Below are 27,923 nucleotides of genomic sequence, written 5' to 3' on the forward strand. Positions count from 1 at the left end.
CCCATGCATTATTATCCAATTGGAGGCTCGTACCTATTTGCTTAGAAATCCAGTGACCAACTTTTTTGGCCAGGCAGTTTGTACATTACAATCTGTGATTACAGCAATTTTCACCGACTGATGATCCGGGTTTTAGGGGTTTTATTTTTTTAAAGCAAATATTTCTATAATGTTATACTGGAGGAGTTTTATAAACACGGCAATAATAATAGTCATAAGTTTGTACCGCATTCTTGGCAGTCTTTCTGAGGCTTTTATTTTGTTTATGTTGATATTGTATATTGTATCGCCTGAAACTAAGAAATATATATCGTTATGTAAGTTTTGGTCATATCATCCAACCCTATTTTCATTTAATAATGGGCAAATATTTCAGTCCCTAGATACCCCGGCGCTGGCAGAGGCATACCCCCAGAAACATGCAGCTTTAATTGCAACTAACATGCAAATGCAGGCCGCACTATCGGGATTCATTTGTAAAAAATATGGTGACGTATGTCTTAGTTTCAGAGTTATGTCGGAGTCAAATGAACCTTCACAACAGAGAAGAAGCTCTCCCTTACTCGCTCTCTCATCTGCAGCCCTTAGATTTTTTTAATGCGCTGCTATGATGGTTAGTGAATGTTTTTGCTCTTTAAATTATCGCTGTGGATTATTTAACTTCTCGAAGCTTGGAAATTTGGATACAAGATAGATTTGAACAAATTTTTCGAGTTCCTTTTCTGTAGAATAAGTCCTCCTTGGGCTGTAAACTAAACATCCTGTGAACAAAAGGAGAGAGGTGAGGATGTGGGTGTTTGGGCAACTGTTTTGTTTATGAGGGAGGAAAGTTTAGTAAAAGAGACTTAAGCGAGGAGAAAAAAAAAGCTGCTATGTACGTCAGAGAAATGGAGAACAATGCAGAAGGCAGGAGACAGCCCGGGGTCAAATGTGCAAGCATGTTTTAAACGAAACAGCCTTCCTGTCGGTCTTTATGGTTTCAGTGAGAACAGCTGGAGCAAGGGGAAAAACGATAAACTTTTCAATGTGCAAGCGAAAAAAAAAAGATAAAGTGTTACTGTGTACCACGTCAGAATAATTCACTCACAGCACAGGAAGTAAAAATCGACACATTTAAATGTGTCCCCTGACAAAACACCTTCAGTCTTTCTGGTTGACAAAATGATTGCACAGACAGATCAATGAGCTGTAAAGACAGAGAAGAGTGCAGCGAAGCTGGCGAGGTGAAAGAGCAAACGATGGTAGCTGTTGCAGTGCCGCATATTGGTCACTAGTGGGTGCTGTGCCCCTATCAAAATTCTGTGGATTTGTCAAGGACCCAATGCAAGAACCTGCTTTGCTCTTTACCAAGACTGATTATTTAATTTGGGGCATTATATTGCTTGAAAATTCTCCTAAATTTGTCGCTGCAGCCGGAAAAAATAAAGGGAAAAAAGAACAGAGGTGAAAAATATCAGCTTAGCCTTGGTCCAATAAAATAATGGAAACAATGACGCAACCACAGCTAAGACTTGTACATTATTCATCTTATAATACCACAACTTGTCTTAAAAATTTGTCTTGGTTTGAATTTTGATAAAAATGATTTAGAGATGCCAAATGAGGAGCAAACCAATTTAAATCTGAGGTTGTTTTTTTTTTTTTTTTTTGTAAATATGGGGGCAGACATTGATTGCAGTTCTGCTGTCCTTTAGAAAACAGGCAGCATTTCATATTGTGTCCATTTACAGTTTTAAATGTTTATGATTCAAAGTTCAGGATGCAAAACACAAAACTGCTGTAAGAAATAATAAATGTTTATTTATTTATCCTTTGTTTAAGGTGAGATGACTGATAAATTGACAGTTCTCATTCACAACATGGGCTATATGCTTTTCCTGAGCTAAATGTTGTTGAAAGCTGCTTTTACTTATGCATCTATTTTCATGACTGTATGCAAGCGTGCATGTTTAGGGTAATGTGTTATGCATGTGTTTATTTATTTATTTCCACTATACACTTTGCGTGTTTTAAGATTTATTTTTGGATGATTTTTTTCTTGTGATATGCTGAAAAAAAATCCATCTTGTCTTAATTTAATCAAGAGTAAGGTAGGATGCATTTTAGTTCAGTAAGAGTGAGGGTGTAGAAATGTCTGAAGGGGAGCAGGGGAAAGGAGACAGATGAATTAAAGGAGAGACATGGGGGGGAAAAAAAACAGTGCAAGGATGTTGGGAGGTGAGCTATTCCTTGGAGTTACCTTGTAGGGTTTAAAAATAGAATCTCTCGTAAACATAAATGTGAGGCAGAAATCATCCGAGCTGCCTGAAAAGGAAGGGGAGGAGGGGGGAGGGGGCATCTACGTAAGCATCCCTGCTAGTCTCCCAGTTCACCTCTTTCCTGTCAGGTAGATCTATTTTTAGCCTCTGACGTCACCGGGCTCCTCTGATGGAGCCTCGTCACGGCCCACTACACGGACCCAAGGGGAGGGTGGGGGTTACAGAGCGGGGGGGGGGGTGCTGCTGCTGCTGAGAGTGGCGGTGGGGGGTAGGGTGTTATCATTGAGGTAAGCCCTGCTGCTGCTGCCCCGCCTCTCTCCTTCTCCCTGCACCAATCGGGTGTGAGTCGCCAAACGCATCACTGCGCTGGATGCAGCCTTCATGGTTACTCCTCCTCAGCATCATCATCATCATCTCTCCATCTCTATGTGCTTCTGTGAATTGGACTGGTTCCATTCACAACCAGTTGCATAATAGCCCTCCTTCATTTATGTGGACTATTACTGGAGGAGCCCTGCAGGCAGGGCTAAAAATAGCCAGAGAGGCAACCTTGGTGCTCTGGTTTCTATTGATGTGACCGAGGAAGGAGGGAGCGCAGCTGAGCGAGGCTTAGAATGGATCCCATTGATGAAAACACACTGAAATAAATGCACAAAAAATATCTGCTGAGGTATCCGTTTGGTGGTGGAGCCGAATCATAAACCTTACATTCTAGCACTGTAAAGCAAAGAAAAGCAGCATAAATTTCTGAATGTGTGTTCGGATTCTGAAGCCAGGCCCGATCCAGATCGGAAGGATTTCAAAAGGGCTTTATTTAGACCAAAGTAGGTCTGATGGGGTTTGGTTTCAAGCACCAGATTCAATCAAAGATGGAGAGTAATCACTTATTTCTGTGCCTACCCATAAAATCTAGTTTTGAACTCTGCCGTTCTGCTCATAAAAGTTGTTTTTTGCTGCCTCGGCCCTGAACTGGAGCGTAGCAGCTCTCACTGGTGCCGGGTTTGTGGGTCGTAACTGTGCTGACGTAACGCGCCGGCGTTGACGTCATGTGGGGATGGCGGACAGAAAGATGTGCGTATGTGTGTGCTTGACTGGGAACAGCCAGTAATCACAAGGTGACCCGCTTTGCAACGAAAAGGAACCAAGCGGCTTTTTGTGCTGTTTGTCGGTGGATTTATTCAGCACGCTTTTCAGAAACTAATATTTGCAATTTCTTTTCCTTTTCATCCTTGTTCTGCTGCTAAAGCATTTGTCCATGCAGTCGTACAGTGAATGATCCACATCAACCAGTTGTGCGTCTGTGCTTTAAACACTCTGGTGCATCAAAACTCAGTTAATTGCATATTTTTATTAACCATGAGTCTTGTTTTTTTTCTTTTTTTCAGATTTAACCATGGTGATCAATATTATTATTATTATTATTCACATCAACCCTGAAAATTAATTGACCTTTTTTTGTAATGTAAAAGCATTCATCTGTCATTATAAACTTGACTGCCTTTTCTTCATAGATTAAATGGTCAAATTGGACACATAGGAGTAAACGAATAATTTGCATCAAAACTGCTGATATTTTAGGCCATAAATTTGGAGACTTCCAGCTTTTCTGTATTTTTTTTTAAGTTGATTGAGAAAAAAAAAATAGGAAAAGGGTCATTGAACAACTTTTCAGACTTTAGCCAACGTTAAATTGAAGTTAATGTTGATTGGTGGTGCATAAACTGTATGTGCTTTAAATGTGAAATAATACAACAAAAGTACTGTTTTATTATTTTTGCAAACAATTATCAAATGTTCAGAATGCTATAAAAGCTGGAGAAACAAATAACAAATCTGAGTTTGGAAAAATCTGATAGATTTTAAAGGAAGCATTTTATAGAACCCTGACATTAGTTTAATCTAGATGTGTAAGTTTGCGTAAACTTAACTTTTTCTCCATCTATTTCCATCTGGTTTATTTGCCCTGTTTTAGCATGAGTTTGCATCCTCAGCCACTGCACTAACTGTGCCATAGGCTCTGTATGAGTATGTTTATTCTATGAAATTATACATTGTATCTATTATTTGACATCTTATGCCTTAATTTTTATTTCATACTCCACTGCTTTTGTTCCACAGCTGTTATATATGATGGCAGCAAAGCTTAACTCGGCATTATTTAATGAAAATTGAAAAAAAAACTGCATCTAAATCCATGGCTTGTGATTGTGATTGTGGCTTGTGATTGATATCTTCTGTTCTGTTTTTGCAGTTTTGATGTGGAGAATGGCCTGTCGGTGGGTCGCAGTCCACTGGACTCTCAGACTAGCCCGGGCTCTGGTCTGGTACTTCAGGGCAACTTCCCTCACAGTCAGCGCCGCGAGTCTTTCCTCTACCGCTCCGACTCAGACTTTGACCTGTCGCCCAAAACCATGTCTCGCAACTCGTCCACTGCCAGCGACCTGTGAGTAATTAAACACGCTGTGTTCTTTGAACGGTACCGCTTACAAACCAGCAACCCTTAAGCACACGCTCTGTCTGCAGCTGAACGATGGAGCAGCTTGATTTGCATCAGAGGTGTGCTGTAGAACAGTTATCAGCTGCATGTAGTTTCTGTCCTTTGGTTTGTCATCTTGAAGGCCTAAAAGAAGATGTACACTTGAATCATTTGAAAACAGTAACCTTTTGAACAACATGCTAAGGTACAGAAAAAGACCACTTTGAATCTATGGCTCACTTTAAGTAGAGATGCACCGATCATTGAGTCAGTTGTCGAAATCTGACAGTTCTCCCTGGATTGGTGATTATCAGGCCAGATGCTGAAAATCTGATTTTACTTTTTCTTTTCAATTTATCAAATGAATTAAACGTGAAACACCAAACTTTTTGGTTCTGTGAAAGCACCAACCGCTTTGAGACAATTTTTTTGAGTTTAGTAGAAATAGACAAAGGTACAGGACCAACATCTTGATCAATAAGTGAGGATAAACTTATAATTTCTTCCATTTCTGCACCAAACTACCACCTGTATATAGGAACATGCAGGAAAGGCTTTCTTGTTTTACATGTTACTGTGCTTTAAAGAAAAATTGTTCAGGGAAAGCCTGGTTGGTGCATTTCTACATTACTGTCTTTTATAGGTCCTGTTGTTGGCATTATTTTGCATCTATCTTTAAAGCCTCTTAGGAATGCAGATTAGTGGCCCTGTTTTGCCTTCCATTTGTGAAGATTTATCTGTGTAGCTAGAAGTCTGTTTAGAGCCAGTCAATGTGTACACAGGGCCTCGACCACCAATGGCTCTTGCTGCTTTGTTTTGAAGGGAGGAAGGATTGAAGCATTGGGAAGTTAATTGGCTGCCTCGGTGAGACAACGTGTGAAGATTCTTGTGTTTTGTTTTCCTGTCTGTCCCCTTTGGGCTCCCTCGTGTACCCTGACCCTTCTGCTTCCGCGTCACCTTGTCTTGAACACGAAGTCCTAGCAAGCATTCGACAGAACTGAAATCGCCCATGTTTCATTTTTCGTTCGGAGAATGAATTTGGCGCTGATTTTACTCGGTGTTGAAATGTTTGCTAGAAACTGATGCACAAACTGTCTTAATTTCCCCAAACAGCATGATATATGAAGGTGCTTAAAGGGATAGATCAGAGGTTTTACGTAGAGTGGCGTTAAAAAGTTACGACTGGTAAAAATCTCACCTGCAGAAAACACAGAGCCTTGTAAACGTACCTAAATAGTAAATCCAATATGTGCAGATTAATCTCTTAGAAGCCTTCAGTGGGTGGCTGAAATACGCCATGAAGACTAAGGGACACAGCAGACCTGTTAGAGATGAAGTTGAGCTTTTAGAAGAGTTGTCTCATAAGACGTTATCCGAGGCTTTCAACATCTCCTGGAGCACTGTTAAATCCATCATTTCCAAAAGGAAAAGAGTGTCCAACAGATGGTGGTCCACCAGGCAAGGGGAGAAATAATGTGAAAATTCACTGCATTTCCAGTTGGAGTTACCGGCTTTGCACATCTAGAAACTGGAGTTTCTTTCCGTTTATCTTTGCAAAGTCCTTCAGGTGGTATCTGATTGGATAGAGAGCATCTGTTGTCTTCCTGCCCGGACTTCTTGTCCGACTGATATCCGCCCACCTGAGTTGTGGATCTCTGCAGATCCTCCAGAGTTTCTCTGGTCAATGCTCTATTTCAATTTCATGTCATTTCAGGTCTTAGGGTTCCAGTTCTGCCATGCTCTTTCCATTTTAAGATGATGGATTCAATGGTTTTCTGGTAGATGTTCAGAACTTAGGATAATGTTTTATAACCTAACCCTGCTTTAAACCACTCAGCAACTCCATCACTGACCTGTACACTGTGCTCCCTGATCTGCATGATGTTTGTTCACTAACGTTCTCTAACAGAACCTCTGTAGCCTTCGCAGAACAGCTGTTTTTATACTGACATTACTAATTAATTCAATGGATTTCATGTAGGCCTGTCAGAGTAAAGGGGGAGGGGGTTGAATACAAATGGATATTTCTTTTAATTTTTGAAAACAAGCTGTATTTCTTCTTCTAATTCACAATTATGCACTACTTTCTATTGCATAAAATCCCAATAAAACACATTACAGTTTAAGCTTGTAGTAGCGCAAGATGTAAACTAGTCCAAAGGGTGTAAAGCTCTTTAGGAGACATGATACATTTAACACTTGTGCTTTTCAAGCATGTGTTTGAGATGGTATGGTCCTTATATGTACATAAAAGCAAAGATCCTCAGGACGTTTTTAACTGCAGGTGAGGTATTTTTTAGCCATAACCTCATAACAATAAAACCCTGAACTATCCCTTTAAGGTGCATGCGGTGGACACCTTTTCAAACAGCACTTAGAGCATGAACACTGCTCCCCGTCTGCTTATTGTTCTAAAAACTCAAACCTGTTTCGGGGGCCTTGTGTGATATTTCTGAAGCTCAAAGAAACACGGGTCAGTCTCTGGATTGTTGCTGCTACATTTCAACCCAGTCAGTCCAAGTTATTTCAGTATTCCCTTTCTGTTCTGATCCAGCTCTTGAGATGTACTGCATTTGTGCAAATAATAGGACCCACTCTCTGTTCCCTTTACCAAGCCATAAGTTCGGACCAGACATGGTTCCAGCTTTCCTCCAAGATCCTTGTGTATCGTCTTTATTTGTCTGTGAATGCTTTGAGAGTTTTGAGTCATGTGCCTTTTCACTTAAATGGCTTTTTCACCAGAATTTTGTGTGTGGTGTTTCAGGCATGGAGAAGACATGATAGTGACTCCATTTGCACAGGTTAGTGCCATTAATGCATATCCCTGAAAGTCCATTTTGTTATCATATATGACCTGATTAAAACATATTTACCAGCAACTATTCTGGAGTAAATGATTAATGAGAGATTTATTAGTTCAGCTATCTTAGTTGGACCATGAAAACATTATTTACTGAGAAGGAAACTTTCCCTAAGATCATTTTTTTAGATTTCAGTGGGTTGAAATATTCTAAGACGTGAGTTTCTGCATGCCAGAATCTGACAAACTAAGAAAAATACCAAATTTAATGAATATGTTTAACACTAATTCCCATCTAAAGTATAACATACCCTTTGCTGCCAAACTCTGTTTGGTCTGCACCAATTAAAAATTATTTCTCTGTGGAGGGAGCTGGATTTTTTTTCCCCCCTCAAAATTCATATTGTGAAATTGTTTTTGTAATTGTCCATATAATCCATGTGCCATCATGATGGAGGTTACTCATCAGTCTGAGAAATAAGAGATGGTTCATGTTTCACAGAAAACACCCACACACATTCTCTTTCTACTGCACAGCTTGTTCTAACTATTTATCCCCTGAGCATTCTGTGCACAGGGGATTTTTCCATTCATTTATTCTGGGTTCACCTACAGGAAACTCAGTTTTTGTTTTTTTGTCCTGCAAACATCAGGAAACTCATCTACGTACATTGGTGCATTGAGTGATGTTGTGCATTTGTTGCCTGAGATGTGTAAACCAAGTGGATTTTTGACATTTTAATGATTCAGATCAGACCATTTGTCAGTGATACCAGTGATATTTAAAAGCTAAAATAATGTGAAATAGCACCTTACACCTAAATGGTCGTGGTTTAGTTACTGATATAAAGGTTATTGCAAGGGTATCAAAAAAATTTTCTCTGGAATCTCTTTTTAATGAGATTCCAGAGAAAATACCAGAAGGATGCGAGTTTTCTCCAGCAGAGTAACACGACCCCCCTCCCCTCCCCCACCTGTTGATTCACACTGCCTGTCAACTGGCTGGAAAGATGCTGCTACAGTTTTCCCTCGCTTACAAAAAAAAAGGAGAAAAATACTCCATTTTGGATAAATGTCTGTCAGAGACAAACAGAGAAACTCTTGGTGTCTATATAAAAATACATGGTGTAGGCAGCATCATGCTGTGGTAATGCAGCTCATCATTGTTAAAAAGGTTACACTGTTTTGAAACTACATTTTCCAAATTTTTAAAAAAGCATACCTGATAAGCAGGTTGATGAAATAATTGGGATAATTTACTTGCAGTACCACTTTACAATAAGGCTCTCTTATAGACGCTTATAAATGGTTTGTAGACATAGTTTAATCTGTAAACTTTTTAAATCATTCATAACTTGAATATGCATTATAAAAGTGCGAGAAAGGGAAAAAAAACATCCTGTTTCTTCCCAAATAGTGAGCTAAATCTATATTTGGCTAAAACGTTTCAAATTCTATATATTTCATCTAGTGTTGCTCTACTAAATCTTTCAGTTTAAAGTACAACCTTGTAAGCTCAATAAACATTTATAAACATAATTCCGTACCAAGTAATTATCTACTTTATCTCTCTGACAGCCGTCAACTATAAGCAAGACCTAAAGACAAGGAAATTAGCTAAATTTAGTATTGCAGAACTTTGAGTATTTTCCTACCTTTTATATTGATATCAAGTTTTCCAAATGGGGTTTGCTAACAGGATATTACAATTAATAATTCTACTTGTTTACTTTGATCCTTTTGAAAGGTAATTAGTGGTCAAAGCTGATTATACCTTCTTAAAACAACAACCTTTATGTCTAAAGGTTGTTATTAGCTTTTGTTATTTAAAGGTTTCCATTACATAGTAATTGATGAAGAAGTCTATAGTTATTTTATAAATATTATGTTGGTCAACTGTCCATAATAATGAACTTTACATTTTAAACAGGTTACAAACTTAAGATAAGATTATCTCTGTAAAGAAACTCTCTATTGCAAAAGTAAATTGGTGCAAAAAGCCTAAACATTATTGCTGAAACAAGTTACTATTATTGTTTTTTCACCACTTTGCTATTTTATCGTAACTGTGACCTGTTGTGATTTCCAGCACAAATAGCAATATACTTCTTTTTAAATAACCTTACAGCTCAAACATCATCTTTTTAAGTTTCATAAAACCACATTAGCATGAATGGCTGTGAAAGTGTAGAGATTATAAGGGTTTTAAGGTGGCAACAGTTGGTCCTGCTCTGCCAAGGCGTTAACTGGTGAACTGTCTCAGGTTTATTCATTCATCTTCTCACATATCTGCAGGTTCTGGCCAGTCTGCGAACAGTAAGAAGTAACGTTGCTGCTCTTACACATCTCCAAGATCGTGTGGTAAACAAGTAAGAGCGGAATTACTGTTTCGAATGACAAACTACTCAATGGCTTTGCTTAATTTACCAAAACCACATCTGTGTCTTCTTCCAGACGACCATCTAGCGCCAGTCAGCCTCCTCTGTGCAAGCCGTGTATTTCAGGTCAGTTTATGAACAGACACTGTGAAGTTATAGCCACAGGTAAACATTGTTGGCTTTAAAGGCATATACCAGTATTATTGCAACTTTTCCTATTTAACTGTGTGCAGGCTTGTAGCTCATGATACAGCTGTGCTCATAAGTTTACATACCCTGGCAGAATTTCTCCATTTTTGAATATTTTTGTATGGATGAAAACAACTCTGTCATCGTTTGTCGTTGGTGAAAGTGGAAGCTATTCGTTATCAAACCTTTCTGTTTACTCTTTTTAAATCTTAAGGACAACAAAAACCACCCAAATAACCCAGATTTTTACATAACCTGAATGTTTTTTTTCTAAAAGCCTGCTAACAAGTTGATACATGTTAGCTTAAATGGAAATTATAGGCAACCATCCTCATCTGTCTGCTTGTAATTAGTGAGTATAAAAAGTCTGTGGATTAGTCAGTACTGACATTTCTATTCAATTTTTAAACCGTAATGCTAATTATTAAAATATTTTCTGAAAATCCTTAAAATCGATACTCATTTCATTCTGAACCTAAGATTGTGGTTTCACTATTTTGACCTGAAACATGTTGTTTGCGTGACTTTTTAGAAGAGCCCTATCAGAAGCTAGCGATGGAGACTCTAGAAGAGCTGGATTGGTGTCTGGACCAGCTGGAGACGCTGCAGACGAGACATTCAGTCAGTGAGATGGCGTCCAATAAGGTAAACAGACACGCCGCTCAGCTTCCTGAGACACAATGAAGCTACAACTGTTTCCTAATATTTTACACGGTCTTTCTGGGTTCTAAATGTCATGTACTATCTACCTTTTACCTTTAAAGGCAGGGGTTGCCCTTAGAGGTAAAATGGGAATAATTTATATATGTCATTGACACAGCAGACAAAAATGCATTTATATTGACTTAAAAAAAATGTTAAAGTCCAATATGAAGAAAGAACAGCAATCCATTAGTGTGAAAAGACACACTGAGCTTCATGAATAAAATGTTCCTCTTCTGAAAGAGTTAATTAGCATAACTTCTTTTTGTTTGTCCTCTCTGTGTGGTTCCTCAATCACACCCTCAGCCAATCAGCTCTCAGTTATCCACCCAACCTCTTAAGTCAGACAAATATGATTGGTCAGAGGGAGATGGGGGGGCAGCATGCAGGACGGAGAGGAGAGTTCCTCACAGAATCTCCCTGCATCCCTCTTTCTCATTGACAGTGTGTAACAGTAGCTGGATAAGCGACTGCAGTCAACACCCACCCCGTTGCTCCATATGTTAGAGCTCTCTCCATCCCATCATTATTTCCTGACGCCTTATCTCCTAAACAGCGCTGGGACTGTGGCCACTTCGACTTCTATTCGGCTTGCTTTTCTTGTTCAGACACTCCATGCTGCAGGACTTACGGGGCAGATTACAGTCGATCAGTCACTGGAAAAACTTGGATTTTTGCTGCCACTAACACCAGCATGCGTTGGCTGACATGGTTCTGTTGGCAGTTTGGGTTTTTCTGTGCTGGAGACTCAGACAGGTGAGTGACAGGGAAGTGGAGCTGGTTTCCTTGTTTACACTTGGATCTACCGATTGGTGGTGCAGGTTTTGCATGGGTGGGGCGGGGGGTTGCCTTGGCATAATGTGGAGTTAGCCTGCCTGTCAGATCTTTTGCAAGACTGGGATACAGATATAGTAAAAAGAAGAATAATCAGAGAAGAAGCATCCTAATAAGCATGTCATATGTAAACCTTCTATGCTTATGTGTTTGCCTGCTCATAAAAAGTACTGAATCATAGCGGAGGAAATAAATAACCTACACGTATTACCATAAGGATGATGCATGTGTTTGGGTGCAGCCATATATGTGTCACACATGTAAACGCCTTAGCATCTTTCCTCACCCAGACCCCTTCCCTTCTCCCTCAGTCACCACGTGCCGAAGCAGTTACATAATCAGTGTGGACATCACCACGGTGATAAATGCAAGAAGGAACAATGAACACTTTTGTTTCCCGAAAACTTCTTGGCAGGAATAGCATCACTGTTTTAATTCTTCTCTCGTGATAGTACAGATTTTTGCCGTATAATTGAATACAGAGCTTTGCTTTTTTTTTTTTATAATTAGCAGAATATTAATATTTCAAATCTACGATGATGATATAAATGACAAAAGTGGTCCATGTTTATTTTTACATGATAAGAATCATCATAGAAATATGATCTGAAAGTGCTTCAGACTCAAAAACTCAAAAACTTTAATTTAAAACAAAATATAATATAAAAATAAATACTCATACCCTGTGAACTTTGTCAGCACTTTGAATCGTCTTGTTACTGAAAAGTGCTTCATAAATAAACCTGCCTCACCTTCCCTCCCATTACAATTTTAAACGTCAAAGGATTTTAATGCAATTTTACATTAAAGACCAGCTAGACATATACCACATAACAGCCTTGCAATCAGCTCCTCTTAACTTAATAATTTTCAAGTTTTGCAGCTGCTAAAGATGCACATTTTCAGGGGCCTGTTGTTAACAGCTTTGCACTTCTAAAGATTGAATTTGCCCATTTGTTTCTACAAAATTATTCAAACTCCATCAGATTGAATGTACTATTAAGTGGCTTTTATTTTTCTGTAAATTATTGACAGGCTCGGGTTAAAGTTGTTTGTTGGCAGCATCTGTCAAAAACAAAGCAGGATGGTAAACACATATACTGTATATGATTTGCAATAATCTGCCTCTGACTTTGGGAATAAAATATTGTGCTCCCTGGTCTCCCCCTCTGCTGATTGTTATGATAGACTATATTATGATAAACTAAAATCAAGAAAATATTCAATAACATCACATCTACGAACTATATCATAACCAAATCCACCTTAAGCATCAGTGGCTAGATTATGTGTGCACTGGAATTCTTAATTTGGAATGTGGTTATATGTAATACAGTTTTTTTTCTCCTTACAAACATTAAACAATATAGCCTATTTATTCACAATTTCTAAACTGTTCCAAATTAAGCTCAGCCATGCCTAATCTTGCTAAATTGTCAGGAGGAATGTTTTTGAAAAGTTATAACTGTTAATATATATATATATATATATATATATATATATATATATATATATATATATATATATATATATATATATATATATATACTGTATATATATATATTAATATTATTTTGTTTAGTGTCCCCAAATTTACCCCAGGAAGGCTACTGCTCCTGTTACAGAAGCTATCTGTTCTTGATTTGCAGTAAAAGTTAAAGAAATGCCTGAGAGACATTATAACAGATAGAAATATTTGAGAACATGCAAAATGAGGCTATGGGGGTGATATGTCTTGTGAGATATCTGCCAGCACTGATTGCAAAGAGGTTAGCTCTGAAAGAGCTAATGTTGGAATGTTAGCTAACATTAGCCTTTTTACTAATTATAGAACATTAGCCAGTTGTCAGCATGTTAGATGGTGTAGGTTAATGTTAGGTAACCTACTAGTGTCATCTCATTTTAGCATAGCAGAGGAAGAAGGTTAATGTTAGATAATTTGCCAGTGTTAACCAACATGCTAACCTTAGCATGATAGCTAACTTTAGCATGTTAGCAATTTTTTGCATATTATATTGAGTAAGTTTATTAGCTAGTTTTAGCCAAATTTGTAAAGTACTTAGAATAGTTTACTACATCTAGCTCAGAACTGAGGGGAGTGGTGACCCTAAAGGTTAGAGCAGGGTGCTTGTGTCCTGGAAAGGGCACAGGTTTGAGGTTCAAATCCCTCTTACGAGAGAAACAAACAACCACCCCTATGTAAGCAAGACCAATAGGCAACCCACCACACTGTAGTACGGACACCGCTTGTAAGTATTTATTTATTATGGCATTGTAAGCAACATCAAAATTATGCTAAATCCTTTTTTCAATGCACTCTCTCTCTCTCCAACTCTTTGTTAGATTTTTTTTCCCCATATTTTCTCCACTTACTGCAACTCACTCTGTCTCATCACTCGTTTCCCTGTCAGTTTTGGGTCTGGCGAGTGTCTTTGGGGTTTGCCGAGTCAACTTATGCGGGCACGAAAACAAGAAAATTAAGGTGTGCAAAGGGCAAATTACCTGTCGCTCATGTCTTGCTTTATTGTGGGGAGCTGGGAGTTAATAAAAGGGTTTAACTTGAAGCCCAAATAATTAACATTCATTCAAAAACAAGTTAAAAAAAAAATGCAACCCGAGGCTCTCGAGATTTGCAATCAACTTTAGACAAAAACAGGCCCAAAATCGCTTAAAATAAGCAAACTTGGCAACACTGCCCCAAATGCATCCAGAAGCACTGCACTTTGGGAGCCCACTGCTCCCTAAAAGAGAACAAAATTCACTAAATAAAGTTGATTTATTATTAGAATTTGGAAGTGTCTTTGAGTTTTTACCATCCGAAGTAACTGAGACAGTTTTCAAACATAGAACTAATACATAAAGACACAAACTCAAAAGTAACTGCGCATATGCTGTTTTTTAAAGATTGCTAAATCTTTTTTTTTTTTTTTTTTCTTTTTTTTTGCTCCACAGTTTAAGAGGATGCTGAACCGTGAGCTGACGCAGCTATCAGAGACGAGCCGCTCAGGGAACCAGGTGTCAGAGTTCATTGCCAGCACTTTCCTCGGTGAGTTTTTTTACATTATAAAAGAAGTGGGCTCAACACAGCTTGATCAACAAATATTATAGATTAAATACCTACTCGAAGAGATACCATTAATTTTTGTAATGGCCTTGAGTTGTTTTATTTTTTAGAGAGAGGTGAATCCCACACAAAATCTAAAATGCAGATATTTCACTATAAATACCAGTGACAGTAAAATATATTGAAATCTGTGGGAGGAGAGAATGAGAAATGTATTTGTGCTGCATCTGGGGTGCAGCTCATTTTTAAAACTGACAAAGCTCAATGGAGTTTGTTGAATTTTAATGATGAATGAACAAAGGTATTAATAGATTATAAGTTTTACTATGTAAGAAAACAACTGTTTTGATTGTTCAAGTTACCATAGAGTGTCTTAAAACACCTTAATCTTTTCACGGTTTATTATGTTACAGCCACATAATTCAATGTATTTGTAATAATGTTATGTGATAGAACAAAACAAATCATCAAATGAACGTAAATGTTATTTATATAGCAACTTTCAGAGAGAAAATTTTGATTCCTGCACAAAGAAAAATTATGAACGTTAAAACTTTATTAAGAAAGCACGAGATAAATTAAACAATACAGATAATCACAAACTAAAAGTATGTATGTAAGTTTTTCACACTGGCGCAGCAACCACCTCGCTGTTAAGCGCGTAATAACTAGTGCAGAAGCCGCTGAGTATCATAAATGTGACAATGTCAACATGTCCTCCGTGTATTAGCTACTAATAGCTACGTTTATCTTGTCAAATGGTTTTTAGCACCATTGCCAAGTCCACTTGTTTTTTTTCTAAGGTTGCTTGTAAATTCTGTGGGTCACAGTTTTTCTTGGGTTCGTTTCTGAACATGCAGTCGCCTATTTGGCTTCTAATATAAGCGACTATAAACAGAAGTAAAGAGACCCAGTCTTGCTGCTGTTCTACAGACAGTGAACTGGCTGATATTCCTCTGCTGCTCCCCGTACACGCATAAATGCTCTTCATCTAATCTGACTGCGCTAACAAAAATCTTGGTCTTCCGTTATGCATAGTCGGTAGATGTATGGCAAAACACTTGCAGGTGTAATTGCTGCAAAATGTTGCTCTACAAATATATGTCACATTTTTCCTATTTTTACATGTAAAAAATTGTAAAAACCAGGTATCCTTTTGGTTTATTTGTGTAATATACATCAGCTGAACTGCACAATATGAGGTTGTAGATGAATAGGATTGGAAATAAAAATTAATTGTGTTTTCTTGGACATTATAGGTATGTGTTTGGAGAGGAAAACCTTGTGTTATATTTAAGGTCAGGAAACAGGCGAGTGGTATTAAAAATTAACAAAAATGTGTGGCTCGATTTTAAAGAAATTATAAAATATCAGAGAAAAGAGAAAATTCAAATGATAAAAGAAAAATGAAATGTAAATTAGGAGGAGGAAATTTATGCAAAATTAAGAAATGCAATATATAAGAACAGGGAAACTATAGGCACACGGATATAGGGATAGGGAAAGAAAACGTAAATAAAGAATGCAGACGAAACATTTTTGTCTAACTGAGGGAACAAAAAGAGCAATTTTCTGAAGGAGCGAACAGACTGGGAAGGTGAGGATTTCTCCGTCTCTGAAGCAGGAGGAGGTGCGGAAACAGGCAGCATTCCCGGACACATTGTGTGGCGTTGTCGTGGCAACTAGGTTGAGTATTATCCGACGGCGTGTTGCATCAATAGGAGGCTCAGTCTTCGGCAGCCCCTCTGGCAGGATGGTCCAGCCGAATGAGGATGGAGCCGTCAGTCAGGCTCCGTTCTGAGATGAATGCCTCCAGCCTGGCTGCGTTTGGAGATGAACCCCATGGCTCTGGGCGTGAGGAAGAGGAGGCACTGTGAGAGAGGTGAGAGAGGCCAGACGGTGCCTCCTGCGAAGATGTTGTTAGGATCGTTGATCCGTCTGAACGGTGGCGTGTGCTTGTATCGAGGCTCAGATCTGGATGTTGATCAGGCAGTCGCTGCTGCCAGGCTAATGAGAGCAATCATGGCTGGAAGATACAAAGGATAATATGTGACCGTGAGGTAAAGAAGTCAAAGTAGGAGGATCGTTTTTTTTTTTTTGGTCTTTACAAAAATGGATGAGTCATTTTAACACAACCATGTCTGCTGGGACAGCACCTTTGTGTTATCAGATGGTATGGAGATCATATCTGCTGCGCTGGTAAAAAACCTTGTGTCTGGGCTTTTTTTCTTCTTATTGCTGAGGATTTCCTTAATTTTTTTTATTTTATTATTATTATTTATTTTGCATTCGGAAAATGTGAGAACCTCTTGTTGTTGGGCTTAAAACAATACCAGCCTCTTTCTTCTTTCTGTACCTTCGACCACAGAGTTCTTTACACATCACGAAAACAGGATATGCAACATCCTCTCTGGATTTTCTGCACAGCTGAAATCACAGTTTCTTTATTTTACCTCTGATGCAGGAGCAATTCCAGTTGTTCGCAAGGTCATTGTTTTGTGTTGTGTAGAAAATATGCCAAATTGCATGACCATCCTTAATAAAAAAAATATACTGAAACACTGAAAACTAGAATAATAATTTTGAGGCGAATTTCCAATCTCTAGTCTTTGTATACCTTTGTACTAAATATATTATTTTTATCTGATTTCTCTTTTAAAACTATAAGACCAGAATTGAAAATATACATATTTCCAGCCTTTCTGCCATTAGCAACAACTAATTATTTACTGTTTTTACTATTTTCAAAGAGAGAAAAAAGGTTGACATTTAAACTGTCTTTAGCATGTTATGGTCATTATTAGCCTGACTGGCATGGCTAGCTTTAGTAACACCCATTCTCTGTATGTATTCCCTGAAGAATGTTGACTCTTACCTTAACTCAGAGGTTTCGAAAAGGCTGCCATCATTTATAAATCCTCCATGTACAATGGCTGAAAGCTTTAAAAGGACAAAACAGAGCAACTTTGTTGTACTTCATTCAACACTATTAACGCCTGAATGCCTTGCTATCTTGCAGCCTGTTTTATTTTAAGTATTTAAATATCTCCTTGCATCATCTTAAAAAAAGATCCAGCTTTTATGTTTATGACCCATCAGTCACATGTGAGGACCGATTAAGGTGAAAAAAGCTGATTCCAGTCACCACCATAGTTTGAAATGGTCAATTGCCTTTAGGTATGTCTGGGTATTGAAGGACTGACGAACTGTCCATAATGTGTCCACTGACTTGAGATAAACACCAACTATTCCTAATCCTGAACAGGATTACCAGTACATAGAAAATTAATGGATGCATGTGTAGAATTTGTCTTCTCTGGTTGTGGGGAGCCTCTACTAAAAAAAAAATCTGTTGAATACTCAGCACCAATTTACGACTATCTCGATGTGTGGTAGTTTTCAGCTTTGACCCAAATGAGTTCAGAGAAAATTTGAGATGCACCGGTGAGAACTTTGTGGCCCACTTCTGATCTCCAGTTTCTGTAAAGCTTTCGCTAACATATTCTAATTCTGCTTGGATTTATTTTGAAGAACAATAACATAATACAATAACATAAATTCTTACATGTTCATATTTTAAACTGGGTTCTTCATGTTGTTAGCAATTTGCATGGCTAATGTGATTAACATGGCTACCATCACTAAAACAACAGTCTCCGTGTGCATAATCTTGAGAAAATCCCTTACTTTTACTCTGAAATCTCAAAGAAGCTTCTAAAGCCATGATAATAAAGAAGCTGAAAAGCAAAAAGCTACATCCTGTTTTATCCTTACTAACCCTGAATAACTATGTCTCAACGTGTTGTAAGAAAAAATGATTTAGTTTTACATGCCTTTGTACGTCTCCGTGGTGTAGAAAATACCTAACATTAAGTCTTCTCTCTGTGACAGCGCCTACACTGAAGAGTGTTGCTGTCAGAACACCCTGTAGCATTCATAGTCATATGTTCTTTGTTTTGTTTTTTTCAACAGCCCAGGCGCTGAGGATTGTCCGATTCGTGTCACTGACCGATTTCTCTTTGCTTCTCTAGAGAAAACTGATTTCTTTTGCATTTTGTATAGCTTCTTTTAGATTGTGATCAAAGTGTGTGAACTGATAGCAAAATAAATTAAATGTAGACATGACTTAGGGAGCTGGGTGGGTGGGATAAATCAAATTCGAAACAAAGCTAGAGCTGCTGAAGCTGCGGAAAGATAATGTCGTACTCGCTCTCACTACCTGTCCAAGGTGTAAATTGGTTGATAGCAATATCCAATATTGTGTTTGTTTGTTTTTTGTTTTTTTCCTACTACAGAGAAGCAACATGACGTGGAGATCCTATCTCCGCCTACTAAGGAGAAGGAGAAGAAGAAAAGGCCGATGTCACAGATTAGCGGTGTGAAAAAGGTCACACAAAGCCCGAGTTTAGCGCCTGCCCTCATCCCTCGCTTTGGAGTCAACACACCGCATGAGAGCATGTTGGCAAAAGTGGGATCACACACGCTGAAATTTTAAAAGACATGCAAAGAAATGTTCTTCATAATTTACATGGTATTGTTATTGTTCTTCACAGGAAATTGAGGACCTTAATCGCTGGGGTATGGATATTTTCAAACTAGCAGAATATGCAGGAAACCGCCCTCTGACGGTGGTCATGTACTCCATCTTCCAGGTAAGAGAATCCCTGTGCAAGAAATTGTTTTCGCCACAAGATGTGAAAAAAGCATTAAAAATGGAGCCCATTAGCTAAGTTTAGATGCAAACGAATTACTGCAAAGGAAACAAAACTGCCTTCAACTGTAGTTCACCAAGTTTAATTAAAAGAACACAGAAGATAATCTACACAGGGTTGATGTTTTATTTGTTGTTTGTCCTTTTTATTGACAGGAGCGAGATCTTCTGAAAACCTTCAAGGTGCCAGCAGATACCTTCCTCACCTTCATGATGACTTTAGAGGACCACTACCATGCGGACGTAGCTTATCACAACAACATCCACGCAGCTGATGTGGTGCAGTCCACCCATGTTCTCCTGTCCACTCCTGCTTTAGAGGTGAGCTCAGGAGTTTTACTCTCACCGTTTCCACTCAGGGGACGTTTTCAGCGTGAGTTAATGTAGAAGTGACCCTGGTTTGTCGTCTCTCTTCATCCAAGGCGGTGTTTACAGACCTAGAGATCATGGCCGCTCTTTTTGCAAGCGCCATCCATGACGTCGACCACCCAGGCGTCACCAACCAGTTCCTCATAAACACCAGTATGTTACTCCCTGTTTCTGCATTCAGCTGAGATAATAGATATGATATTAAGAAGTATAGTATTGGGTAAAGTTTTACAATTTCAACGTTTACAACTTAAATTTTTGAACTAAGCAAAAAGTGTTTGAGTAGTTACACAGTAATATACTTATAATAGCAAATCTTTAAACAGTGTGATTCTGTATTTTTAGGTGTTCTTCTGCTTAAAAATTATATTGTGAATAATATTATTATAATAAAATAGTTGTATGTCTTTTGATGCATCTTCTAACGAATCGACAAAACCGGGCTGATTCATTATAATTGTATAGAAATCCTTGCTTTCTTACTGGAGTAACATAATCTTATTCTGAATAAATGAATAAATAAAATTTAGTAAGCAGGAGGGTGAAGAAGGGAAAGCATCCAATTTTGTGGTCACTAAGTCTCCATAACAAACATTGAACACCATCTATAAGCCAGCTGTACGTTTGGGAGGCATGTGAGGGAGAAAAGAAGAAAGTTTTTAAGTCAAACTATCACAAACAAATTGATCATGTATGCTACTGTTACTACTTTACCTGCTTTGATCAGATGACACTGAAATTTCATTTTTCTGCATTAAAACTCTCCTGGTGAATTCAGAGTGAAAGGATGAATACGTGTATGCCAAGATGAAAACACCCATAACCACTAGTGCACCAATCCCCTACAGCAGCAGGGGGGCTAAAAGTAATTAACAAGTGATTTTGTTAAAGAAAATATTATTATTTCTTAATGTACAATTTTCCCCTCTATGTAAGTATACCAAAATTAAACAGTTTTGTTTTTGGATTTTCCAGTTTGAAAAAGATAAAGAAATTCCAGCCTGTCTGCTCTTAGCAAGTTAATTAATGTTGTTAGGTATAACTGAGAGAAAACTGCTAAAGTGATTAAGTCTTGATCACCTTTTAGGGATTTATTTAAGAAGAAATCTTAAATCATTTTAAACAACCCACTCAAACCCTTTCACCACACGCACTATACATTATCAAAACATGTTTTGTTCCATTTTTTATCTTAGGCAACTAAAAAAGAGAAACGTCATTTATTTTAATACAGTATAATTAATAGAATCTTGATAAATTTAGGTCAAGGTAGCATATTTCTTTTTAGTTAATCAAACTTTCATTGATTTTTAAGTAGTGTGACATTGATGGGTGACTGACTTTGTCCACTATTTAATTGACTTATTTTTAAACAAAATCACAGAACAGGCCACCATATGCTGCCTTTGAATTTTTTTTTTATAGAACGATGTTTAAAGTTTGCCCTGCGACGACCTGTCCAGGTGTACCCCGCCTTTCGTTCATTGACAGCTGGAGAAAAACACCAGCACCCCTCGTGACCTCACAAGGGATAGACGTGTTAGAAAATGGATGGATGGATGGATGGATGGATGGATGGATGGATGGATGGATGGATGGATGGATGGATGGATGGATGGATGTTTAAAGTCCCGTGTTGTTGGATAGTGACATCTTCCTCTTTCCTTCTTTGAGGTTCCGAGTTGGCACTAATGTACAACGATTCATCTGTGCTGGAGAACCACCATCTCGCTGTTGGCTTCAAGCTGCTGCAAGAGGAAAACTGTGACATCTTCCAGAACCTCAGCAAGAAACAGAAGGACTCCCTCCGAAAGATGGTGATTGACATGGTACGTCCCCTTTTTTTTAACAAGGATTCCTGCTAACTAAACAATGGAATGTCATGAATATTGTCTAGGTGTGAATAAGTAGGGAAAAAGAAGGAAAATAGGGTAAAATATGTATATTTCCAGACTTTATTCCATGTATAATAGTCTAAATATATCTGTATGTCCATCTATCTTTGAACCCTGACATCTATAGATATGTTAGTTTTCCAAAATGGGCAAAAAACTGACAGAAAATGTCTGCATGAAAATTGAAGAGGGCGTCTGTTTACTAAATTATATGCTTTCAAATACATTTTTAACATTATTATAAGATACAGATCTTTATTTTACAACAAAAAAAGTCTAATAATCTGATAATAATAATAATTTAAAAAATTCCTTATTGGGAATATCGTGGAAAAAATATCACAACAAAAATTTCTAGCTTCTTTTTGCGTAAATTCTGCATGCAGGTTTGGCAAAATAGGTTATTTATTTCAAATTAAAGTGTAAAACAAAGAGATTTATTTATTTTTTCTCTCTTAGTACCTTATACATATCACTGTTCAGTGATTAGTGAATGAACAGATTTCATTTAGAGTTGTAGGGATGATTTCAGCTCTGTGTGTGCTGTCTGGCTCTGTTTAGGTGCTGGCCACAGATATGTCCAAACACATGAACTTCTTGGCAGACATGAAGACGATGGTGGAGACCAAGAAAGTGACGAGTTTGGGAGTCCTGCTGCTAGACAATTATTCTGACCGCATCCAGGTAAATGAAGCGCCAAATGCCGTCATCTAATCATCACATTTTATGAGTACATATGTGCAGCGATTCTTTCAGCCGTCTTTGTGCTTTTCAAACATGTAAATACAGACAGTCTGTTGTGCACATGTATGTTATGGTCTGAATGTTTCAGACCATATGTAAACATCGGACAAAGATAACATGAATACATATGTACAAATGAGGATTTTATTTATTATTTATTATAAAACAATTATCCAAACCAACCTGGGCCTATGTGCAAACATAATTGCACCCTAAAGTTTTCACTGCAAAAAGGGAACTAAAAGTAAGTAAAACTTTCTTCAAATGAGTATATTTTTCTTTGATTTGAAGAGCTAAATAAGACTATTTGCCAATGGAATAAGATTTTTGCACTTAAAATAGGAACAATTCATCTCGAAAATAAGATAATTAGACATCCTGCACTTGAAATAAGACGATGGAGATGAATTGTTCCTATTTTAAGTGCAAAAATCTTATTCCATTGGCAAATAGTCTTATTTACCTGCTCTAATCAAGGAAAAACACAATGATTTCAAGAAAATTTCACTTACTTTTAGTTCCCTTTTTGCAGTGTTGGAAGCAAAACCTTAATTTCATTTCTCATTTCTCATTCAACTGGCAATTGTTGTCCTGGGAATAACCCAAGTGACCCTGAACTTAAGGTCACAAACTGATGGTCTGACATTCATCCACAGGGATATTTTTTTTTCATCCACAGGAGTTTCTGCTTGAGAGCAGAATTTGGGATATTAAAATTCGTAGGATTATCTGAAATAGTTAAAAATTAAGGATAAAAGTGAAGAAATCTGTTAGAGGTCAGATACTTTTTGCACTGCAATGTGTATTTCTTTGCTTGTTACCAAACTTGTGAAAATGCATGAAGATGCTGCAGGTATTTTGACTCATAAACCCAGTGGGAAAGCTATTATTTCCCCTCTGTGTTCATTCCATTCAAAAAGTAACTTCTGCCTCGTATTAAATGTTGCCCTTCAGTTTGTAACCAACTCTTTTTTTTTTTTTTTTTTTTTTGCTGCAGGTTCTACAGAACATGGTCCACTGTGCTGACTTGAGCAACCCAACCAAACCACTGGAGCTGTACCGAAAATGGACGGACCGCATCATGGTGGAGTTCTTCACCCAGGGAGACCGAGAGCGGGACAAGGGGATGGAGATCAGTCCTATGTGCGACAAACACAACGCCTCCATAGAGAAGAGCCAAGTAAGGCAATCTGACCTAAACCGTTTGTAGCAATTCTTTATGAAAATGCCGATACAAGAATAAATAGAATAAAAGCTATAATCATCAGAACATCAGAAGATTTTAAGTTCAGCTCTGGGAGAATGTTGATGATGTGCTTAGTGAGACTCAACACAGAATTCAGGTGCAAAAAAATGGTGTAATATATATGGAAAGAAAATATTTACAATATTTACAGTTGTACACAAAAAGTACAAACAAGCCAGTTCAGTTTTTCCAAATGAATAAATACAGAATTGGTCACTAAACTGTGGTCTGCGATTTCAATTCAATTCAATTCAATTTTATTTATATAGCGCCAAATAATGAACATGTCATCTCAAGGCACTTTACAAAGTCAAGTTCAATCATATTATACAGATTGGGTCAGATTATACAGATTGGTCAAAAATGTCCTATATAAGGAAACCAGTTGATTGCATCAAAGTCCCGACAAGCAGCATTCACTCCTGGGGAAGTGTAGAGCTACAGGGAGAGTCGTCTGCATTGTACATGGCTTTGCTGCAATCCCTCATACTGAGCAAGCATGAAGCGACAGTGGGAAGAAAAACTCCCCATTAACGTGAAGGAAAACCTCCGGCAGAACCGGGCTCAGTATGAACGGTCATCTGCCTCGACCGACTGGGGTTACAGAAGACAGAACAGAGACACAACAAGAGAGACAAAAAAGCACAGAAGCACACATTGATCTAGTAATCTGTTCTACATTAGATGGTAGTAGCGGGTGAGCCGTCTTCTCTGGATGATGTCACAGTTAACAGAACGCCAGACCAGGTGTACCTACTATGAAGAAAAAGAGAGAGAGCAAAAAGTTAAAAGCTGAAATGACGACAGTATATATCTACTTCATATAGTCCCACAAGGCTGTATTATTGTCCAACAAGGTTGATTATGAGCAAAGGGCTGAATGATATTGAAAGGTTAGTATATGGATGCATGTGGGTTGGGGGAAGCGAGATGCAGTGCCTCCTACCGCACTGATGGGAGTTGCAGTCGCTTCTTTCCGGGCTGAGGAACGAGGCCTGTCTCTAGCTCACCACCCAATATATAGGAACCAAGGAATCTGGCCAGTTCCGTTCTTTACAAGGCTCAAAACAAAAGCATCGACCTTCGGTGGTAGACGTATCTGCAACAGCTCCATACACCAGCCCCACACTAACTTCAACAACAGCGAGCGGCCCTATTTATTCAAATCTCACCGGAAGTCTCGTGGGAAAATCTCACGGCAAGTCTCGTGAGATTACTGACTTGGTGTCGGATGGAAGGAAATTTGAGGAAAATTGAAGAGGGAGAAGCCTTAAAACAGCTTGGTTATACGTTATCATATTGTGTATAATGTCAAGGGATATAAAAAAATTTTTTCAAGATACTGTCAGGCTTTAAGTTTTACTCTGTGAACTAACTTTGCTCTTCTGTACTTTCTTACCTAGGTCGGATTCATTGACTACATCGTGCACCCTCTGTGGGAGACCTGGGCGGACCTGGTGCACCCTGACGCCCAGGACATCCTGGACACGCTCGAGGACAACAGGGAGTGGTACCAGAGCATGATCCCACGCAGCCCCTCGCCGACGAGCCCGGACGAGCACCGCGCCGAGGTGGGACCCGCAGATGGCACCGCGGGGACGGGGGGAGGCGTCCCTTCAGGAGGAGGAGACAAATTCCAGTTTGAACTCACCTTGGAGGAGGAAGAGGAGGATGAGGAGGAGGCGGAGTCTGACCTGGAGAGTCCCCTGGAGGAGGAGTTTCAGACAAGCGGAGACAGGCGTCACGATTCCTCCTCTCCGTCTCTGTCTCCAGACCCCCGGAGCGGCCACGGCAGCAGGTACCGCCCCCCCTCGCCTCACCCGTCTCGGACCCTGAGTCTGGCCTCCATGTCGGTGCGGAGCCCCCACCCACACAGGACGCTGGCCTCCCCGGGGCCGGACGGTTCAGACAGGAACAGAGAGCTTAGCCAGGAGGGCGACGGCGTGGCCTGCCTGCGGATGGGAACGTAATGACCAGCACGAGCCGCCCTGCCGGAGAGACAATGGGGGGGGGCCGGAGCCGTACGGGCAGGGCGAGCCTTTGCCAGTAATGTCTGTAAAATCACCACAGTCCCTTTACACTGGAGACACCCTCTCTGGAGAGCAGAGGAACAATTCTCCTCTGTGTTTTATTTTTTTTTCTTTCTTTTCCAGCAAGATGAAATGTTTTATCCTCTGTCCGAGTGCCTGATAGGCCCTCCTGGTTTACTGCAGCTTCAGTTTGGAGTATTCCTGATGAATAATTGCTGCATTCAAACTGGGACGCGGGGGAATTAAGGCTTGTACTCACACAAAAGGTAAACAAAACCTAAAGGAAATGTCTTCCTCCAAACTAACTGTGACATCCGGTGAAATGCAGTGGTGTGACAGGGTCTTGGAAATTTATTTTGCACCACTCTTTTGATTTAGCATCTAAGATTTTTGAGCTGGGATAAGTGAGTATGATTTGTTTCTTTTAAGAGTGACGTGTGAAATGAGTCATTTAACCAAATACGGGATGTAGATGAGAAACTCGACGGACCTAAACCTCAGGGTATGAAGTGAAGCATAAACCTAATGTAGCACAGGTGTACTGAACCCCTTCCCCCGACCCGAACCCCCAAACTGTCTTTCCTGTTCGTCTCAGTGAAAAAAAAGTGAGACTTTGTCCAACGTGTGTGTCTTTACATTTATTTAAATCCCTTTAATAGAGAAATTGGCAGATGAGGCAATCACATACTCAAACCAGCTTGTAGCACCACAGGAACCGCACACTTTGGACTGAACCCCAGTCTCGCCTGTTGAAAAGACACCAATGTGTAATTAGTTTGAGCTTTATTCTATTTTTTACCTTATATTTTAAATTGTTTTTGTTCTAATTTCTCTACTGTTCCTTGTTGTATGTTTGCTGGTCTCGTGTGTTTTTTGTGCTGAAAAAAAAAAAAGAAAAAAGAAGCATTTTTTTAATCAGGGTGCCTCCGGTCCGCAGTAGCACTTTACCGTCTTTACCGTTCAGCTCTCGTATTTAGTCTCACAAAGGGCTTCACCCACTGTAGGCCTACTGATCACAAAAAACTGTACAGGACATTGGACTACAGCTACCAGAAGGCAGGCCAGGCCACAAACTAACGTCTTATGGACCAGCACGAAAGATCGCAGCTCCCCAGCAACGTCTAAGGCTACATATGGAAGATTTCTGTTGTTTTAATACCTAATGAGGATAATGAGAAGGAATCTGATAATCTTCTCACAATCAAATGGAAATGCAAGTAACTCATTTAATTTCCAACTAATCAGAGCATATACAAAGAAAACTCTGGACGTCCTGACACCACTGTACACAGGGTTCCTACACAGGGTGGAAAATATAGATGTTTTTTTTTTATTTTACCTAAATCTGGATAAGTCTGGGAAAGGGGAAAAGAAAAAAGAATCACCAGTAAATCTTCAAGCGATTATAAATGGCCAATTTTCCCGTAATTAGCAGGTCAAATAATACCAAAATGTTGTACTTTCATTTTCCCTCTTGGTTAAATACATCAAAACTAACTTTTTTCTTACTACAAATGCATCAAGCAGACATATTTTAGATGTGTTTCCTCTGCAGGAACCTTTTCCAGGAATAAAGCTAGTTTTCTGGGGCCATTTTTCCTTCCCTTGGTAGAAAATTAGTACTTTCTGGATGAACCCTGAGCTATGGGTTAGGTTTCGTTTCGTTCTGTACATAATTTCTCTTTACTTAAAATGATGCAACAGGAGAGAGTTTTTGTTTTTGTTTGCGTTTAAACCGAGCCCCACTTATCTGTTACAGTTTTGATATTCAAATACGAGATAAGATCAGCTAAACTCAGTTGAAATAATCAAGTAAATTAATTAAATGAAGCACAGACTTCACAAAGCTGTTGTTTTTTGGGTTTTAAACTGGTAATGTTACAGAATTTAAGTGTTTTTGCTCCACAGCACAAATTAAAAGCAGAACAGGTCCCCAGGATTGTAGAGAATTAACCGTTCTTAAGTTTGAAAGAACTCTCCTTTCCTCTGGGATCAAAGATGATTAAATATTAAAGTCTGCGACAGGCAAAATACATTCAGGTTTTTAATCGTTAAACTTTTTCCTAAGCATTAGAGTGATTCTACAGAACTTGTAAAGTGTAATTGCTGTAGCAAAATTATTGGTTATAGTTCTGTTATTGAAAATGACATCTTCTTATTTTCCCTGGATAGGAGTCCTGCTCGCCACAGATTATTTAAAAACTGTTCCCGTCATACTTTTGCAAAA

The 27,923-nt window shown here is 38.7% G+C and overlaps 1 protein-coding gene across 2 annotated transcripts; it reads left to right on the plus strand.

The window, feature by feature from the left end:
• The first annotated feature begins 4,545 nt into the window (after positions 1-4,545).
• On the plus strand, positions 4,546-26,589 carry LOC105938303 (cAMP-specific 3',5'-cyclic phosphodiesterase 4C). Of its 2 annotated transcripts, XM_036140997.1 has the most exons (15): positions 4,546-4,701; positions 5,557-5,598; positions 7,499-7,535; positions 9,830-9,903; positions 9,989-10,038; positions 10,634-10,746; positions 14,590-14,683; positions 18,997-19,169; positions 19,255-19,353; positions 19,569-19,733; positions 19,835-19,934; positions 21,456-21,610; positions 22,238-22,360; positions 23,418-23,600; positions 25,070-26,589. In XM_036140997.1, exons 1-15 carry the CDS (start codon positions 4,670-4,672, stop codon positions 25,634-25,636), a joined length of 2,007 nt encoding a protein of 668 aa, XP_035996890.1. In that variant the 5' UTR covers positions 4,546-4,669; the 3' UTR covers positions 25,637-26,589. The 2 variants fall into 2 exon arrangements, with proteins under 2 accessions (XP_035996890.1, XP_035996891.1); XM_036140998.1 differs by lacking the exons at positions 4,546-4,701; positions 5,557-5,598; positions 7,499-7,535; ... (2 more) ...; positions 10,634-10,746; positions 14,590-14,683 and adding an exon at positions 16,289-16,583.
• Positions 26,590-27,923: the final 1,334 nt, after the last annotated feature.

This window comes from Fundulus heteroclitus, chromosome 9 (assembly GCF_011125445.2).
Source record: "Fundulus heteroclitus isolate FHET01 chromosome 9, MU-UCD_Fhet_4.1, whole genome shotgun sequence".
NCBI classification, from domain to species: domain Eukaryota; kingdom Metazoa; phylum Chordata; class Actinopteri; order Cyprinodontiformes; family Fundulidae; genus Fundulus; species Fundulus heteroclitus.

Coding starts and splice junctions, on each gene's coding strand:
- LOC105938303 (XM_036140997.1), top strand. CDS start 4,670: ATGTCTCGCAACTCGTCCACTGCCAGCGACCT. Junction 10,747..14,589: donor GTGAGATGGCGTCCAATAAG/GTAAACAGACAC, acceptor TTTGCTCCACAG/TTTAAGAGGATGCTGAACCG. Junction 21,611..22,237: donor GAAAGATGGTGATTGACATG/GTACGTCCCCTT, acceptor GGCTCTGTTTAG/GTGCTGGCCACAGATATGTC.